The sequence below is a fragment of the Hibiscus syriacus genome, unplaced genomic scaffold, assembly GCF_006381635.1.
Source record: "Hibiscus syriacus cultivar Baekdansim isolate YM2019G1 unplaced genomic scaffold, ASM638163v2 tig00109936_pilon, whole genome shotgun sequence".
In the NCBI taxonomy this organism is placed as follows: Eukaryota; Viridiplantae; Streptophyta; class Magnoliopsida; order Malvales; family Malvaceae; genus Hibiscus; species Hibiscus syriacus.
In genome coordinates this window covers 852190-870608 of record NW_024062533.1, presented here as the reverse complement: position 1 = coordinate 870608, position 18419 = coordinate 852190, and the positions used below count along the sequence as shown (strand labels likewise).

At 34.9% G+C, this 18419-nt stretch overlaps 2 protein-coding genes across 3 annotated transcripts; both read left to right on the top strand.

Moving 5' to 3' along the window:
* Positions 1-8836: 8836 nt before the first annotated feature.
* Positions 8837-13178, top strand: LOC120210843 (ELMO domain-containing protein A-like). Its single transcript, XM_039209512.1, has 9 exons — positions 8837-9004; positions 11008-11117; positions 11206-11274; positions 11832-11947; positions 12016-12070; positions 12197-12317; positions 12441-12488; positions 12806-12900; positions 13009-13178. Exons 1-9 carry the CDS (start codon positions 8905-8907, stop codon positions 13105-13107), a joined length of 813 nt encoding a protein of 270 aa, XP_039065443.1. The 5' UTR covers positions 8837-8904; the 3' UTR covers positions 13108-13178.
* Positions 13179-14568: 1390 nt separating this feature from the next.
* Positions 14569-18407, top strand: LOC120210842 (65-kDa microtubule-associated protein 8-like). Of its 2 annotated transcripts, none has more exons than XM_039209510.1 (11): positions 14569-14708; positions 14804-15007; positions 15186-15443; positions 15525-15737; positions 16041-16196; positions 16267-16426; positions 16528-16679; positions 16773-16860; positions 17189-17262; positions 17811-17885; positions 17983-18407. In XM_039209510.1, the coding sequence occupies exons 1-11, from the start codon at positions 14616-14618 to the stop codon at positions 18298-18300; spliced, it is 1791 nt and encodes a 596-aa protein (XP_039065441.1). In that variant the 5' UTR covers positions 14569-14615; the 3' UTR covers positions 18301-18407. The 2 variants fall into 2 exon arrangements, with proteins under 2 accessions (XP_039065441.1, XP_039065440.1); XM_039209509.1 differs by having other exon boundaries at positions 17980-18407.
* Positions 18408-18419: the final 12 nt, after the last annotated feature.

Here is an 18419-nt window from a genome sequence, read left to right as displayed (position 1 = left end):
TATGTTTTTGAACCTAGAAGTAGTGAAGTTGTGTCAGTAGCGGGTAGTAATCAACTAAGTTTTTCAACCCCAGTTTATAGTGCTCAAAATTTAATGGTTCCACCACAATTTCATCACCAAGCAAATATTGTTTCACCACATTTTCAATACCAAACACAATCTCAAAACCCACAACATTTCCCTAATCCAAATCCCAATCAACTTTCAGCACCAAATTATGATTTTCGTATTGACCAGTTAGACGATGATGAGCCAACAGAAAAAATTGTGAGTACTAGTCAGTATTCGAAATTTGATCTTGTTCAATACCCGGACTTTGATCTTGGTCAATACTCGGATTTTGATGATTTTTCAGAAGAAGAAACAGACCCTGCGTGTAATGATTTTGATATTGGTCAATACCCAAATTTTGATGATGAAACAGCCGTTGCCGAGGAAGATGTTGTTGATGATAATGAGGAGGAAGTTACGACTATAAATGAACATGTTGAACATCCATTCTGTAATTCATATAACACTGAAGAAGAAAAAGAAGAAGAAGAAATCCCCAAAGAAAAGTCCCCGAAGAAAATGCCACGGGAGTATAACTGGAATATGCCAGAATTACTTCAGATACCGGAAGAAGAGTTGGTAAAGATAACAGTTGATTGTTACACAAAAATTATTCATATCAAGAAATATGATTGTTTTGATACAAAGGAAGACTTGAAGATAGCTTTGTATACGAAATGTGTGGAAGATGGCTATCAACTAAAAGTTAACAAATCAAGCAAAGATCGTTTCGAAACAAGGTGTATGATTGACAAAAACTGTATGTGGCGTATGATTGTAAAGAGGATAAAAGATTGCGAAATGTTTCAAGTTAGGATTTTTATTGATAAACATACATGTTCAAGAACCCAAGTTTTTCCTCACCATAGACAGGCAAACAAAAAGGTGTTGGGTGGTTTTCTGGCTGAGTTAATATTTTTGAATGGTAGGGTATATCGGGAACATAAAATTATGACTGACATGAATGCTCGGTTCAAGATTAGTATCTCATATTCTCAAGCTTGGAGAGCCAAATGTTATGCCTTGGAATTGTTGAGGGGGTCGCCAGAAGCATCGTTTGCCCAACTGCCGGCTTATTGTCACAATTTAAAGCTGAAAAATCCTGGGTCGATAACTCATATCAAAACAGATAGAGATTGACGCTTTGAGTTGCTGTTTATCGCCATTGGTGCTGCGGTTAGTAAATCAATATAATTTTGTTGACTCATTTTTGTTAGTTACATACATTTCACATTTAAATGATTATATTTCTTGTGTATATGATTTTGTAGATTTGTTCGTTTACTAATTGCATGCGCCCAGTTATTATAGTTGATGGAGCACATTTAAAAGGTCGATACCTTGGAGTAAACTTATTAGCAGTAGCCATGGATGCTAACAATGGGATACTGCCAATAGCTTACGGGGTTGGCAAATCTGAAACCTTTGATTCATGGACATGGTTTATGGGGCATCTTAGGGATTTCATAGGTCCTATTAGCAATCTGACAATCATATCCGATAGGGCAAACTCAATTGACAACGCTGTTAGAAGGTGTTTTCCATATGCTTTTCATGGACTTTGTGGTGTTCATTTGTATAGAAATCTAAAATCAAGGTCTGCTGGTATAAAAAATCACAAATGAATATACTGGAAGGTTGTAAAAGCTTATCGGGAAGTGGATTTTAATAAGCATATAAACTGTTTAAGACATGTTTTGCCTCAGTGTGCTCAAACACTAGAAGATGTCGGGTTTGAAAGATGGTCAAGAGTACATCAACTTGGAGCAAGATATGGTTTCATGACGTCTAATAGTGCAGAATCAATCAACGCTCTAAGTCGTCATTCCCGGAAATTACCCATTACTATGTTAATGGAGTTTTTTTCGAGCCTCTATTCAACAGTGGTACTACAAGAAAAGAAACCATGCATGTATTATTTCTTTAAATTCGTAACTTATCATATATTTTACTAAGTATTATTTATTTAAATTTACAGGAACATTGGAACATCGTGTTACACCATGGACAGAAAAAAAGATAACGAAACGTGTTGTGAAGTCAACGTCATGGAGAGTTGAACCATGTTCAAACACTTTGTTTGAAGTACTGGATAATAACTTAAATGGGCTTGTCAATCTAAATGCAAAGACGTGTAGTTGTATGAAATGACAAACATATGGTTATCCGTGTGGTCATGTTATAAAAGTTTCTCTTCATCTAAACCAAGATGATTCAAGCGTATACGCTATGGATTGCAGGTAGGCAGCGTCTCGCATATATCGCTCTAGCCATAAAATGCCGAAACCACAAGCCTACTGCACCTCTATCTCTATCGGTAGGAGGTAGAAAATGTGTACTTCCTATCCTCAAACGCTCCAAGCACATGTATACGAGAGGACCACAATCCCCTCTGGCTTCCTTCGTTTGTTGTGGCGTTGTCTCGTCTCTGATAACTGTAACATTGAACTTCTTTAGCTTCTTGTTTCCAGACTTAGTCCAATAATCAATTGCATCCAAGAATTTAGCCAAATGAGAGCTCCATCCCTTAATCATATCTCTCAAATCAGACAATGATATGTAATTTATCATGCTGTCATATACTATTACTGAAGCTCGACGAGAAGCCAATGAGTACGGTCCAAAACAGGGATAAACACCTGCATCGAAATGTAATAATTCAAATTGCGCACTTATTTATGAACACCTTTAAAATATTTAAACAAATATACTAACCTTATCGACCTCCCACCATGCAGGATAAAGTTTAGCTTGTCCATTAGCCAACACATATGATTCATGTCGTTGATTCTTCAAGCTACGTGAAAAGACGTCAGCATAATTGTATATCGCGTTTTTTTAATATTTTTCTTCAATTTCCTTACAATTAGAAGACGTGTCACACATGCATCAATATGTTGTTTTACAAAAACAGACATATATTAGTGAATTACATAAATTTTAAAAAAAATTAATCAAACTGAAATATAAGAAATATAAGACTTACCCCCCCATCGAAATAGTCGTTGTCTTCAACCCTAATAATACACCCCACCAAGACCGTTCAATCAACAAATGCATATCATCGTTGAGTTTGTATATGTCAGCGTAACACCCTTGGCTCCGCTCATGTAGATAAAAATCAACTGCGGTCTTAGCCCAAAAGGTATTATCCATAATTGTTTCCGGTAGTTGTTTCCTCTCCACTTCATCTGCCGGAATGATACTGGCTGGTAACTTATACGAAAGCCAACAGTCATCCATCATGTCCAGCACGTGAGGGGGCTTCTCAATAATTCGATATATTACGCCGTGTGAATCGGGCTCTAGAATGTTGGGAGGGACCTCTTCAACGATGACAGTGGCCTCTTGAACGGTGGGAAGGGACTCTTGAGGGATGATAGGGGCCTCTTGAACGATAGGGGAGGCCTCTTGAACGATGATAGGCGAGTCGGGCTTTTTCTTACGGATTCTTCGCACTATTTGGGTGAACGAAGACGTAATGGCACGTTCACGCCGTCTGATGCGTGAACTTCGTCTTGCAAGAAAAACCCAACGTAGAGCATCCACCTTAGCGGGCCGCTAAAAATAAATTAATACATAAATCAGTAAATAAACAGACATGATATTAAACAGTGAGAACAAAGACAAATATATTTCAAACTTACACGATATTCACCCAAGTCATTATTATATCATTGTTCACAAAATGCATCAGATAACATTCCAGAAGTAAGCACTTATATAAACATTTAAAATGACAACATATAGGTTTAGTGCAGGTTCAATGATAACATAAAGAGTAGTAGTTTATTCTTGAAACTTAAATTTTCAACACTGTGAAGTTAGTATTTGTCTTTTGGTTGAAGTAATGCAATTCATTCAAGTTTCAATTTGCAGAAGAAGAATAGAATCTGAAGCTTAAAATCGCAAGCAATGCGAAAATGACTATCGCAATGCGAAAATGACTATCGCAATGTGAATTTGACTATCGTAACGAGAGAATCGCAATGCGAAATAAAAATCGCAACGCAAAAATGACTATCGCAATACGAATTTGACTATCGCAACGAGAGAATCGCAATGCGATTTTCATTTCGCATTGCGATTCTTTCGTTGCGATAGTCAAATTCGCATTGCGATAGTCATTTTCGCATTGCGATTCTCTCGTTGTGATAGTCATTTTCGCGTTGCGATAGTCATTTTCGCATTGCGATAGTAAACTATTCTTCTTCTGCAAATTGAAACTTGAATGGATTGCATTACTTCAACCAAAAGACAACCAAAAACAAATACTAACTTCACAGGGTTAAAGAATAAACAGTTAAACAGTATTGGCAGCAACCGAATGAATTTACTAAGCAATTTAAGTGAAATTACGAGTAAATTTATCATCAAGTTAAATATGAAAAATATTAAACTTACCTCGTTGCGTAGAGTATGAACCTCATTCTGCAACGATGCTACAATTTCACGTAGAGCTGCTACCTCACCACGTAAAGTAAACACCTCAACATGCCATGCACCATTGTCATTGCGTAAAGTACCGACCTCCTCACGCAAGGCATTGACCTCATTACGTAACTCCCCTAACTCATCCCGTAGAGGTGGAGAACAGGGAGATAAACGTCGTGGCATCTTTGCCGGTCGCCTATCATGAGGTGATGGTGGAGAAGAGGCTCGATGATGTGACAGAATAGGTGATGACTCTCGTTGTGGAGGTGTATATTCGGGTCGATCAGGTGATGGCTCTGAGTGAGGTGATGGCTCTCGAAGTGGTGGCTGCTCATCATCCGTGCCATCAAAAAAAAGCTTACTAGCTTGCCACCAATCAGTGGCAAGCTCAGCTTCTGTGGGTGTCAGCCTCTGTAATGGAGTGTTGGCCTCCTAACAATATAAAAGCTCAAACAAAGTTAAACGTGTACTAGTAATAACTTGTTTATAAACATATGGTAGTATTTGTGTTAACTTACATTATTTATTGTAGTATACGGTAGTAAATCTTCCCATTGCTGCAAGGACCGTTTTCTCTTCCAGGAAATAGCCCTAGGAATATCATTAGAAGTTTTTAATGCATATGTCTGCATGGCGGGAAAGGCCTCAAATATCAAAATCTACAAACAATATAATAACAAACATTAGTAATTGTTAAAGAATTAATTATAATTTTGGAAACATTATATAAAAATTATTACCTTAAAGGCCCAAATAAAGCCTGACAAAGTATATTTGGAACCATCGCCACGCAAACTTTTCCGATCATTAAAGGCAGACGACAACTTATTCCATGTAGCTCTCCATAGATACGAACCCTACGGAAACAGGTTCCATGAGTTTAGGTCCTCTACCAATTTAATTAGATCATTAGGAATAGGTTGTCGGGCCTCTCTGCCTAAAAAGACGGCTTGCAAAAGTATTAGAAGGCATACTCGGACAACATCGACGTCATCCATCCGAGTAAAACCATCTTTCTTATTCAATAATCTCGTCAAGTCTTCCACGTGTAAATTCGACTTCTCCGTTGACTGCTCAGGAAAACCCGGGAAAACCATGATAGGCGGGTAATATGTCTAGTGTACCGATCTACATCATCGTGTCCAAAGCGTAGACCGGTGATTAAGCAAAACTCCTCCCGCCCAAAACACGTATACGCCGGTGGAAAATCAAACCATATCTCTTCATCACAACGTTGTATAGTCTCTGGTAGATCGCTAGTCATGGTTTGAAAAAACAGATCAACATAGCATCTCCACCCGGATGTTGTACTTTCAGCCATGGCCCGGAGCAAGTATCCTCAAATATTTTTCTTTGTGCAGGTGAAAGCTTCGACGCAATTGTTTTGACCAGGCTTACTTTATTTCTTAAGGTCAATTGTGCCGAATAAAAGTTCTGCAAAAACAATAAACATACCAATTTAGATATACCAAAAACTACACTGTGAAGTTATGAACAATAAAGAGTAGTAGTTTATTCTTCAAACTTAAATTTGCAACACTGTGAATTTAATATTTGTTTTTTGGTTGAAGTAATGCAATTCATTCAAGTTTCAATTTGCAGAAGAAGAATAGTTTCTGAAACTTTAAATCGCAACACGAAAATGAAAATCGCAACACGAAAATGACTATCGCAACGCGAATTTGACTATCGCAACGCAAGAATCGCAACGCGAAATGAAAATCGCATTGCGATTCTCTCGTTGCGATAGTCAAATTCGCATTGCGATAGTTATTTTCGCGTTGCGATTCACTCGTTGCGATAGTCATTCTCGGTTTCAAATACTAAAATTGAAAGAAACTTGAATGAATTGCATTACTTCAACCAAAAGACAAAACAAAGACAAATACTAACTTCACAGGGTTAAAGACTAAACAATTTAGCAGTATTGGCAGTAATCGAATGAATATAATAAGCAATATAAGTGAAATGGTTAATCTATTATTGAAAACACAAGTAAACTTATCATCAATTTCAATATGAAAAACCTAATAATAATGCAAGAATTTCAAAATAAAAATAATTAAAAAAACTAACCCTCAGTGGTTGATTTGGTTGATTTTCCATTTCTGACCGTGAATGATTTCGCCGGAGATGGAGATTGTTATCGTCGTGGGGACTGATTTCGTCGGAGATGGGGACGGATGTCGCCTTAGAGAGTGAGAGATGAAGATGAGACTGAGTTGTGATTTAGGGTTTTAGGTTATGAGTTGCGATTACGTGATATACTGTAGACGGTTTAGTGTTCCGATATATTAATATATTCGTGTTTGGAATTTGAAAAAAAAATACGCGTTAATACGAATGGCGCTATGTAAATCGCATTGCGATAGTCAGATTCGCATTGCGATTTACGTAATCGCATTGCGATTTACGTATTCGCGTTACGATTTACGTATTCGCGTTGCGAATTAGGAAAATCGCAACGCGAATTTGGGAAATCGCAATGCGATAGTCAGAATCGCGTTGCGAATCTGGAAACTGATTTGCGATACCGGAGATCGCGTTGCGAATTATCGATCGCATTGCGATTTAGTTGGTCATTTTGGCAAATCCAAAAAAATTGGTTAAAATCGTATATTATAAGGTATTTTTTACCACTGATGTTATTTTCTTGAAATATTAATATTAGGCACTTTACTATAAATATTAAAAAAGATTAATGTTTTAAGTAAAAAATTAATAATATTTTAGACAACTTTTTACCATAAATGTTAAAAAAATAATAACATTTCCGTGTCCCCTCAGACTTCTGATTTCTCATTGTTGATAAAGCTTCGGCCACCTGAGAAAGTCTTTAAAATAACAACTTAGTTTAAACATAAAAAATATTAAAATTAAGTATAACCAAATATATTATTAAAAATATAATATTTTAAGTTAAATATAGTTAAAACATTATATTTTTATAATATTTTAATTAAATTTAAAATATTATTAAGAATGTAAATTTTTTTATTGATAACCAAAAGAATTACGAAAATGTAACATTTTAAGTTGAATCAAATTTAAATTATTATATTTTATAACATTTTCAAATACATTCATTTTCATCATTTTCAAGCCTTAACTTGTTAAGTTGCACCGTGAAACTAACCCATAGACTTATAGCTTAACACAGTCGGACTAAAAATTTAAAAAAGTATTATATCAATTTTTTTATAAAAAAAAGAGACCAATACTTCAATAAAATTAAATTAACTATTTTTCAAAAAATAAACTATTTATAACATGAAAAAATTAACTAATTAATATTAGTTTAAAGGCGGTGCTGTTATTACGAAAAGGAACTGGTTTGGTTGGAGACAGTAGCGGATTCAGAAAAATTTTATAGATTAAGCTAATATAAACATAATACAAATTTTATCAAAAAAAAATCATATATATATTTTAATCACCTACTGTTAAAAAAATAACAATGATGTTAAAATAATTATTTTTCAATCATGACGTGGCATTCTCTTATGATGATACATCAACATCACCGCTAATTTTTTAAAGATGAGAGACCAAAACATAAACCAAATGTAACATTAAGTGTGATTTAAAATAAATAATAGTTGAGTGACCAAAATAGATATTAAATAATAATAGGTGACTTAATAAACAATTCATCATAGTTGAGTGACCAAAATAGAAATTAAAAATCATATATATATTTTAATCACCTACTGTTAAAAAAATAACAATGATGTTAAAATAATTATTTTTCAATCATGACGTGGCATTCTCTTATGATGATACATCAACATCACCGCTAATTTTTTAAAGATGAGAGACCAAAACATAAACCAAATGTAACATTAAGTATGATTTAAAATAAATAATAGTTGAGTGACCAAAATAGAAATTAAATAATAATAGGTGACTTAATAAACAATTTATCCTTTTGGTTATAGAGGGGGGCTATGACCAGGCCTAGGCCTAGAGACATGAGATCTTAAATAAGGTTAAAACTTAAATTTTGATACCTGAATGAAATAAATTGAATTAAGAATATTAATAGAGAATTTATCAATTAATAAATTAAATATTGTTAATTAAAATACTATTATTATTCAATCCTATTTGAAATAATTTATGAAAATAAAAAATTAAAATGATTAAACTAATAAAATTAGGATTAAAAATGTCATTTTTCTTTTGAATATAATTTTTTAGGGCAACTACCGAAACAAAACAAAGGAGTGAATCGGGGTAGTTTTGACTTTGGATAATTAGGCCACTTTCCTCACTAGCATAAGAACAAGCCTGGTCCCAACGGACACAGAGATGGATGCCTTCTTCATTTATTCTTCTATATAATGTACGCTCTCAATATCTATACTGATAATAAAGATCGAGAAGCTACTAAAAGCGTTTTGCTGAGCGGTTAGAAAAATGAGCAGTGTACTTAGGAATCAAGGAAGCTGCGTTGCGATCCGCGCTTTCTCCCCTTCCTCTTCCCTTAACCGTTGTTCTCACGGCTCTGCTTCATCAGGTATTTCTCCCTCGGTCTCTGTAATTTGATGCTCAATTTGAAAATGGAATTTGTAATATATGCATTCGCAACGATTCTTGCTTCTTTATTGCTCCGAACACAACAATGCCGTCGATTGTAGAGTTCTCGATTCGTTCAACTTCTTTAGTAATTCGTTTCGCTTTTTTACCCCGTCAGATTTTTGATTTTGTTAAATTGAATTTTCTTTATTTTTCTTCCTCGATCGAAAAATAATAGAGGAAAATATGATGATATATTGATATGAAGAATATTTTTTAGTAGGGGAGATAAGTACTACTGGTAGACGATCCTTTCCCTTCAATCAGAATCTGGAAATGTTTAACTCATTTTGACTTCAAGTCACAAAAAGAAAGAAAAAAATCCTGATTGATCTCCATTTGTCGTGCAATAAATGGGAGGTATAGATTGCTGAACTGATTTTTAGCGGAATCATGCCGGATTTGTTGCAATTTAGGGTTTCTGGAGAGGTCCAGCTCTATCATCTTCCGTCAGTGGCCCATGATTAGTCTAGGTTCGTCCTCATAAGACACTCATAATACACATTATAATGTCACCCGCACAGGAACGTAACCCACTCCTTAACCTAAACATTAGACTACGTAAATAATATACATGTGTGTTACATAAATTTATGTCACAAGATAAAACCACCGTTTATGTACCTGATTTTGGTATGATCTGACCGTTTGATGTGATGTTTGATTTTATTTTTAATATACTATGATAGAAAGTATATATCTTTCAGAAATCTCTTTTTATTTTCCCTTATATTTGTTTAGAAGTTGCAATATTTACTTTCAGCCGACTATTTCTCACGAGTTATTATAGAGCCTGTTATTCAGTTCTGATATTTTCAATCAATTTTACTCCTATTGGGAGAATGATATGTCCTTAATAGGTATGGTTTGATTTGTTTGAATTTTGAATTAGATTAATTTTTTAAATTTAATCGTATTGAATCAAATTTAACTTTTTTATATCTAGAATAAATATAAGATATTATTTATTCGAATATTCTCAACCATTTGACAATTAACGTCAACTAATCTCTTAATCATTGAGGTTGCATGGTTCCTACAAAAGTTTTAATTTCAATATAAGTTGAATCAACGCTACCTGTTTTGAAATATATTATGAAAATATTTATGTGTATTATTAATCAAATTTTTATAAAAATATGTAAAAAAAAATGTATACAACGTTGAAATTGTGCTATTAAATTAAAATTTATTATAATATTATATTATTAAATTAAATAAATTAATATTATATTTTAATTATTTTGAAAATTAAAAATTATGTTAAACTAATCAAATTAAATAAAATAAAAATAATTTTATTTTGTTATATATAATTCTTAGATATGTCCTTTTGGTCGGTGTAGAGGTCCTGGGTAAATAGCTGATCCGCGTGGTCAAATTCTAAAATAATTTCTTTTTTGTGATTATTTTGCTGAATTCGTGGTGTTTACGGGCTTAAATACGAAAATTTGGGCTTTGGCGCGTGCACGAGAAACTCGTCTTCCGGGCGAACGTGTTCATTAACGACGTTATCCACTAGACCAGTCATCTGGTGGTGGTTCCCTCTACCGTGCATGCGAGTGTCCCTGAGAAGGACCAAGAACTGCTATATATCCCCACTACTGATCTGATGAAGCCCATAATTCATGGACCAATTTCTTTAGCAAAAGTATACTTGAAAATAGGAAGTTTCGGTACCACCTGGACCCTTTTTCCTACCTTTTCTTTCATACATGTCCAGTGAAAACTATCGACTGATGTAAAATGGTTCGGTTCAGCTTTGCAGCCAGTTTCCAAAGAACCAAAAATGGCCTTTGTTTCTGCTTGTTTCATGAAAGTTCTTTTGTTTTTCACTTCTTTTTTCCATTTTTATTTTTTGGGTTTGAAGCAGTAATTGTAAATAGAATTTGGATGGGAAATGTGAAAAACAAAGAGGTCTATTGGTTGTAATATTGTCTGCAGATGGTGCAACATGTGGAAGGCCAGCTTGGATTGGTAAAGGCCTTACTTGTGTTTGTTTCAAACGCAAGGGAGTTTATGAAGGGATCTGCGTTAACTTGACACCCAAACAGGCAAGTAAATAATGTCTTCACTTAAGCACTGTGCTGGTTGCATGTGTGTGTCTTCCTTATATATGATAGCTCCGTTAGCAAATTGCAGGAAGAAAGATTGAAGAGGTTGAGACACAGGATGAAGGTGTACTTCGATGGTTCCAGGCCTGATCATCAGGTTTGATTCTGCATTTTTCATTTTATTTTGGATAAACTACACATTTAATACTTAAACTATCAGTTTTAGTCTATTTTAATACCTAAACTTTTAATTGTTTTTCAAAACCATACTTAATGTTTAATTTTTTGTTTCATTTTAGTACCCACCGTTAAAAATTTCACGTGTTTAGCACCTAAACTATCAATTTTGATCCGTTTTATTACCTAAACTTTTATTTTTTTTTCAAAACTTAAAGTTCAATTTGAATGGGTACTAAATTAAAACAAAAACTAAAGTTTAGGTACTAAAACAAACCAAAACTGATAGTTTAAGTACTAAACGTGTAATTTTCCCTTTTATTTTTTCCATAAATTTGATATGAAGGCCACCATTTACTTTACACTTTAGCGTTGTTCATCGAGGACACCAATTTAGATCAGAGAGACTTATGTTCTACATTTACTGAGAACAATTAAATCCCATATTCATCAGGATACAATGATGCAATAATTGTACCTAAAGCCAATGTAATCTAAATTATCATGGCAACTTACCTACAATTTTCATGGCAACAGGAAGCATTGAGAACACTATGGTCTGCTACATACCCTGGAAAGGAGCTGCATGGTTTGATATCAGATCAGTGGAAAGAAATGGGATGGCAGGGAAGGGATCCATCGACTGATTTTAGGTTAGCTTTTATTTGCCAAATCGTTTCTTTTGGTTCTCGTTTTCTAATTTATTTTCCTTGTCAAACAGAGGAGCTGGGTTCATTTCTTTGGAGAACCTGTTATTCTTTGCCAAGACATTCTCGGCAAGTATATCATTCTCATGGGCATTGTTGGATACATAAATATCCTACTCCATTCGAGTTCGAGTACTTAAATTGCCACCATCATTATAATGCATTGTTCAATCTTGTTGCGACTTGTTATTGCAGATGTCATTTCAATGTTTATTAAAGAAGCAAGGTGGAAAGAGATCTGCATGGGAGTATCCATTTGCTGTGGCTGGCGTAAATATCACATTCATGATCATGCAAATGCTTGATCTTGATGCCAGTAAGTGGGCGATGAATACCTTAACTGTGCTATTTTCAACTCTTCAATATTATCATGTCTAGTACCTAAAGTTTCTTGAAGTTAGTAAGATGTAAGCTAATGCCAACTTGTGGGGATTTGCAGCTAAACCTAGGACATTCATCAGATCAATTTTCTTACAGATATTATCAGGTAAGAGCCTGCAAGTGTTGCTAGTAAAACAAAGTAATGGGATTTACCTAACCTAACCATGTTAAATACACATACACATTGACGAATCCTAAAATATTTTTTAGGGTGAACACACAATACAAAACTTTACAATTGCGTGTGAACGCATAAAATTTCAAGGTGGACATAGTTAATAAAATGAATAACTAATAGAAATTCATATTTCAAGGTGGACAAATATAGTGTGGATCCACCACTGCATATACACTTCCAAATACGAGTTAAATAGTTCCCCAGTAGTGATGAAACAACTGATGTACTAGTGTTTTTTTGTACAGAAAATGAATGGGCGTTTGACTTGCTCTACTGCGTGGCATTCGTGGTCATGGACAAGCAATGGCTGGAGAGAAATGCCACGTACATGGAGTTCAATGTAAGAATAGAAGCCCAACATCCTTAATTTTCCCAATAATAATGAGTGTGTGAGAGAGTTTTGAGTAAGTAAATAATATATTGGTTGGTGGGTGGTTAAACAAAACAGGATGTGTTGAAATCAACAAAGGCTCAGCTGGAAAGAGAACTCCTCACCGATGATGTGCTGTGTATTGAAGACATGCCTTCCTATAGCCTTCTCTGCTAGCCATTAGTAATCTTATTATTAGGAGTCCCCAAAATTAGTAGTTTAGGTTCAGCTCCATTACATATATGCACTTTTAATTTCAAAGTTGTGCAATCCCTCGTCTTTCTCTTTTTGGTATATATATATATATAATTTATTTAATGTAAATATACCTTTTGACATTTCGATTCACCACAATAATTTTTCATTTACCAAAAATTTAAAATTATTAAAGAATACTAGATTCTATCACATTCAATATGAGTGAATTTTGATATCTTATATAAAGAAATAATATTTTGAAAATTATTCAACAAATGACTATAGAGTGATGAAAGATTTGTTTATAAATCCATTAGTCTTATGTTAAAATCTTTTTTCTAGGCTACTTGTGCTAAAATCTTAAAGAATGGTTTTCAATTATTTTATGCTATTAACTCATGATACCAACTCAATTTTCATAATAAAAATGGATAATAAACCAACCCTCAAAACATTCTATAAGAAATGACAAAAAATTGTCTCTTTGGAGCCAACTGCCTTACTGTTGGTCCCAACTCCCAAGTCTTAACACAGAAGCCTTTTGTCTGGCATTTCGTGATGGCAACACTTTCACTTTCTAGACAACCTCTTTTAAACTACAAAAGTAAATGGAGCTTGGTTTTAAAGTATAAAATTTTCAGAATAGTAGGGCCCCTGGCTTTAGCCGTCCTCAGTACTCTTGGCATCTACTTGGCATCTAATTGACGCTAAACCTAATCCCCAAAAAGATCATTGAGCCCCAATGGGCTAATGATAAGGAAGACGCACCTTAATTTCCTGTAAAAATCTTTGCTAAAAAGGTAAATGAGGTGGAATGTGTTAGGCTGAAAATGATCCTCTTAACTATTCCCAAATTCTCTAATGAATATTATATTTGTTTTGGCCCTAATCATAATTATGGAAGGAATCTCAAAATTATTGCAATTTCGGAATACTGTATTTGACCTTCAAAACTAGGTAGCTTAAACATCCTAGAGGAAATATCAAAAACTCATATGGTAACTTTTTTTATGATTCTGACATTTTAACAATGGATTGAAGAACTGTTCCATTAGGACACAGATTGCTTAGGAATCAAGTTGCTGTAAAATATAATCTAAAAAGACTTCACCTAAGATGAATGTAAATATGATGCATACAATATAATGTTTGACTAACAATACATACCTAAAGTAAACGAGACGGAGAGAGTTATAGTTTTTTCTTTTCATATTTAAATTCAAAATAGTGAGGAGGTGGAAAGGTAGAACCTGGAAAATCCAGAAAAATGGACTCTTGAACCCAAAGCTTCACTAGCACCTAATGCTGCCACCCTTGTCTTTTAAGCAAAAAGCTCACACCCCCATTATTCTTTCTCACAACATGGTTTGGCTGTTTCTCAAAGAACTCAAACCAACAGGTTATGCCTTGTTTTAGTCCAAGTGCCCAAGCCAAAGCGTCCAGTTTCAAGCGATTTCAAGTCTCCCAACAGAAACCAGCACCGAAAGATGGATAAGATGGGGTCGTTCCGAGCGCCTCCTGGAATGAGAAGCTCTACATTGTTAGAAACTTCATGTGGATATTTACTTCAAGAGTTGCAGGCAAGAGACTCTTCAAAAAAAATATTTTCGTTTTGATATTTTTACATAAGCTGTGGTTGTAATCAGATCATACATTGTGATATGTAATGCAATAGATGATATGGAATGAAGTTGGAGAAGATCAGTCGGAAAGAGAGAAGGTTCTACTAGAATTAGAACAAGAATGTCTGGAGGTATACCGGAGAAAAGTTGACCGTGCAAATATGTCAAGAGCTTGCCTGCATCAGGAACTGGCTGAATCTGAAGCTGAATTCACTCACCTTCTTTTGTCCCTTGGTGAACGATCCCTTCCCGGACGGGTATCTTACCAAGCAATTTAGATTTCATTTATTTTTTGTCATTAATAAACATTTGACATCCCTGCCATTAGTCAAATTGGATAAAAAACAAGGGGCTCTGATCCAGTCAAGATGCAACATATGGAAGTGTAAATGTATATTGCTTGGCTTCATGACCACCTATTTATTGTCCCTGCAGCCAGAGAAAATGTCAGGAACAATAAAGCAACAACTTGATTCCATTACTCCAGCATTGAGGGACATGCGATTGAGGAAAGAAGAGAGAGTAAACCAGTTCCGAGCCGTGCAAGGGCAAATCCAGAAAATATCTGCCGAAATTGCTGGTCAGTCAGAGTATGATGAATCGATATCAAATGTCACAGTGAACGAGAATGATCTTTCTTTGAAGAAACTTGAGGAATATCAGAATGAGCTACAAAGACTCCACAATGAGAAGGTACATAATTTCCTCAAATTTTCTATCAAGGATGTCGCATAGCAGCTGTTCACTTTTCTTTCTTGTTTTGTTCTTCTGAAGAACAACAGACTCCAGCAAGTGGAAAAATATATAGCAGCTGTTCACAATTTGTCCGCGACATTGGGGATGGAGTCTTCCATGATTATTACAAAGGTTCACCCGAGCTTGAATGAGTTGTGTGGAATTTCAAAAAACATAAGTGATGGTATTTTGGCCAAACTCAACAGCACTGTCGAGTCTCTGCAAGAAGAGAAACAAAAGCGACTTGAGAAGGTAAAATGTCATGCCATTATTTTTCTGAACATAACTTATAAGGGGCGCTGGCCCATTAGCCTGTAGCAAAAAGTACTTGGTTCTTAATTGTTGTTATCTAACTTCATAAAGGAAAACATAAACATGAATCGCAATAAAGGGTAAAAAGTGAAGACAGTTGATTGCTTGAGTTCTGGCTATGAACGACATAAGAAGATTCTTCCAGAATCACTTGTTCTTCCTTTTCCTTGAGAAACCCACTCTGTCATAAGGTAAATTTTTATCATGAAGAAATCTTTAGCTGAATATCTGTCAACTTTGCAGCTTCACCAACTTGGTAAAGCACTGAAAAACCTGTGGAGCCTAATGGATACATCCTATAGAGATCGCTACTTGTTTTCCCATGTTATTGATCTATTATCAGCCTCATCGGCAGAAGTATCTGATCCTGGAAACCTTACACTAGAGATAATCCAACAGGTTTGTGTATAAGACCACCATTACTATCAAAGCAACAATAAACTTAAAAGTTTATTTTTAATGTTTCAAGGCTGAAACCGAAGTCAAGAGATTGGATCAATTAAAGGCAAGCAAAATGAAAGAGTTGTTTCTCAAGAAACAGAGTGAGCTTGAAAACATTTGCAATAAATCACACATGGAGATTCCTTCAAGATCAGAGCTGGAAAATATTCTAAACCTTATAAACACGGGTGGGACACTGGAACTGAACAAATAACATATCTTTTCAAAATTTATTTTCTTCTTGTTCAAATCTAAAGTACTCAGGACCCAACTATGTAATGTACAACAGGGGAGATTGACCATGCCGAGCTCCTCATGAACATAGATGAACAGATAACAAGAGCAAAGGAAGAAGCTTCCAGCAGAAAAGCCATAATGGAGAAGGTGGAGAAATGGATACTAGCTCGTGATGAGGAACGCTGGCTGGAAGAATATAGCATGGTTAATGATCGTAAAACGATTTTTCTGCATAACTAGTTGGCTATATCTCTAGCTGAATCTGTTTCACGTTTCCTATTTCATAACTATTTTCAGGATGAGAATAGATATTCTGTCAGGAGGGGAGCTCATAGGAACCTGAGACGTGCAGAAAGGGCCCGAGTAACAGTCAACAAAATCCCTGGTATAAAAAAGAAAATCTCCGTCACATTAGAGAAAATTCCCTATGGAAGTAAAACTCGCTAAAGCACCCCTCATGGCATTGACTCAAACCAGAAAACTTTTCTAAACTTGTATAAGCATATACAAATATTACATTTAATTCATTAACTAACCTGAACTAGACAGTTAAAAAAGTTGCATGATCTATTAGATTGTGTGAAGCCTTTAGCATTATAACTTGAAGCAGGTTTCTCGAGCGTCAAACAGTTAAACTTAATCTCTTATTGTGTGCATGAAATGTATGTATGTACTTTTGGTGATATAGATTCTCAGAAAACAGTTTCATGCAGCATTGGTGGATTCACTCATAGCAAAAACCAAGAGTTGGGAAGAAGAAAGAAGGAAAGTTTTCTTGTACGATGAGGTAAAATCATATATTCCTCTGACAACACATTGACAAAAAAAGTAGGTTTCTGTTATAGTTTAACAATATTGTGCATATAATCAATCAGGAAAAAGAAAAACCATTCTTCACTGAAAATACGCAAGACAGTAATAAAAACAGAAAGATTAATATATCCAGCACAATAAAAAAAGTAACAACAAGACCCAGCATAATTGATCCAATTTTATGTTCTAGGTTTCAGATTTAACATTTCTGATTAGTTATTCCAGGACTTCCATATCTTTTTGTGGTCTAGGTCATGATTAGATAACATTGATTAGATAACCTTCACAGGAGAATTATCAAATAGATCAGAAGTAGTTAACAGACGAAGTGAATGTTAAAAAGGAAAACCAGTATGGAATGCATCAAGACATGCAACTCTCAGATCTTGAACTGATTACTTGGATCCCTGACTTTAAAAACTCTACATGTACTAACTTGAAATTATGTTTTTTCATATAATATCTCAAGCATGATTAATCAATCAAACAAGCTGCCATGAGAGAATGACATTTGTGGTCTAGGTACCTCTTTTGGCAATGTTGGAAGAGTACAACCTGTCTAGGCAAGAAAGAGAAGAAGAAAAGCAAAGGCAACGGGTCAGTATAATTCCATGTTCAACCAAAAGCAAAATTCAACATTTATAGTAGCCTGTTTAACCAGACCTCTCTAATATGGTGAAATATTTCCCAGCAGATGAAGGTCCAAATCCAGGTAGTTACCGAGCAAGAAAACTTCATTACATCTAAGCCAACTACCAGTAATCGGCGCCTTTCAAACAAGAGCTTAAATGGAGGTTTTGCCAATGCAACCCCTTTAAACAGGAGGCTTTCCTTGAGCATCCAGCAGCTAGGATCAAACAGCAAAAGCGCAGTGACACAAAGTACATCATTCATAAAAGAAGGGAACAAAGAACAAGGGAAAAGGATATTTCCTCGGACCAATTTCAACTCTTCCCTAAGAGATGAAACAGCTTCAGTGGTATCAACGTTTTCCGGGCCCTTGTCACCTTGAAATTATGATAAATCCATTCTGGTTTAATGCTCTAGTAACTGGAACAGATTATTGCAAGTTTGAAGAAGAAGAAATTATATGTTTGCAGAAAATAAATTCAGTTTGTCAAAAGAACTTGC

What these genes read in the sequence shown, in the direction of transcription:
- LOC120210842 (XM_039209509.1), top strand. Translation starts at nt 14,616, where the DNA reads ATGGATAAGATGGGGTCGTTCCGAGCGCCTCCTGGAATGAGAAGCTCT. An exon ending in ATTTACTTCAAGAGTTGCAG is followed by an intron (nt 14,709 to 14,803) that starts GCAAGAGACTCT and finishes GTAATGCAATAG; the next exon opens with ATGATATGGAATGAAGTTGG. An exon ending in AAGAAAAGCAAAGGCAACGG is followed by an intron (nt 17,886 to 17,979) that starts GTCAGTATAATT and finishes AATATTTCCCAG; the next exon opens with CAGATGAAGGTCCAAATCCA.
- LOC120210843 (XM_039209512.1), top strand. Translation starts at nt 8,905, where the DNA reads ATGAGCAGTGTACTTAGGAATCAAGGAAGCTGCGTTGCGATCCGCGCT. An exon ending in AATGCTTGATCTTGATGCCA is followed by an intron (nt 12,318 to 12,440) that starts GTAAGTGGGCGA and finishes GGGGATTTGCAG; the next exon opens with CTAAACCTAGGACATTCATC. An exon ending in TTTCTTACAGATATTATCAG is followed by an intron (nt 12,489 to 12,805) that starts GTAAGAGCCTGC and finishes TTTTTTGTACAG; the next exon opens with AAAATGAATGGGCGTTTGAC.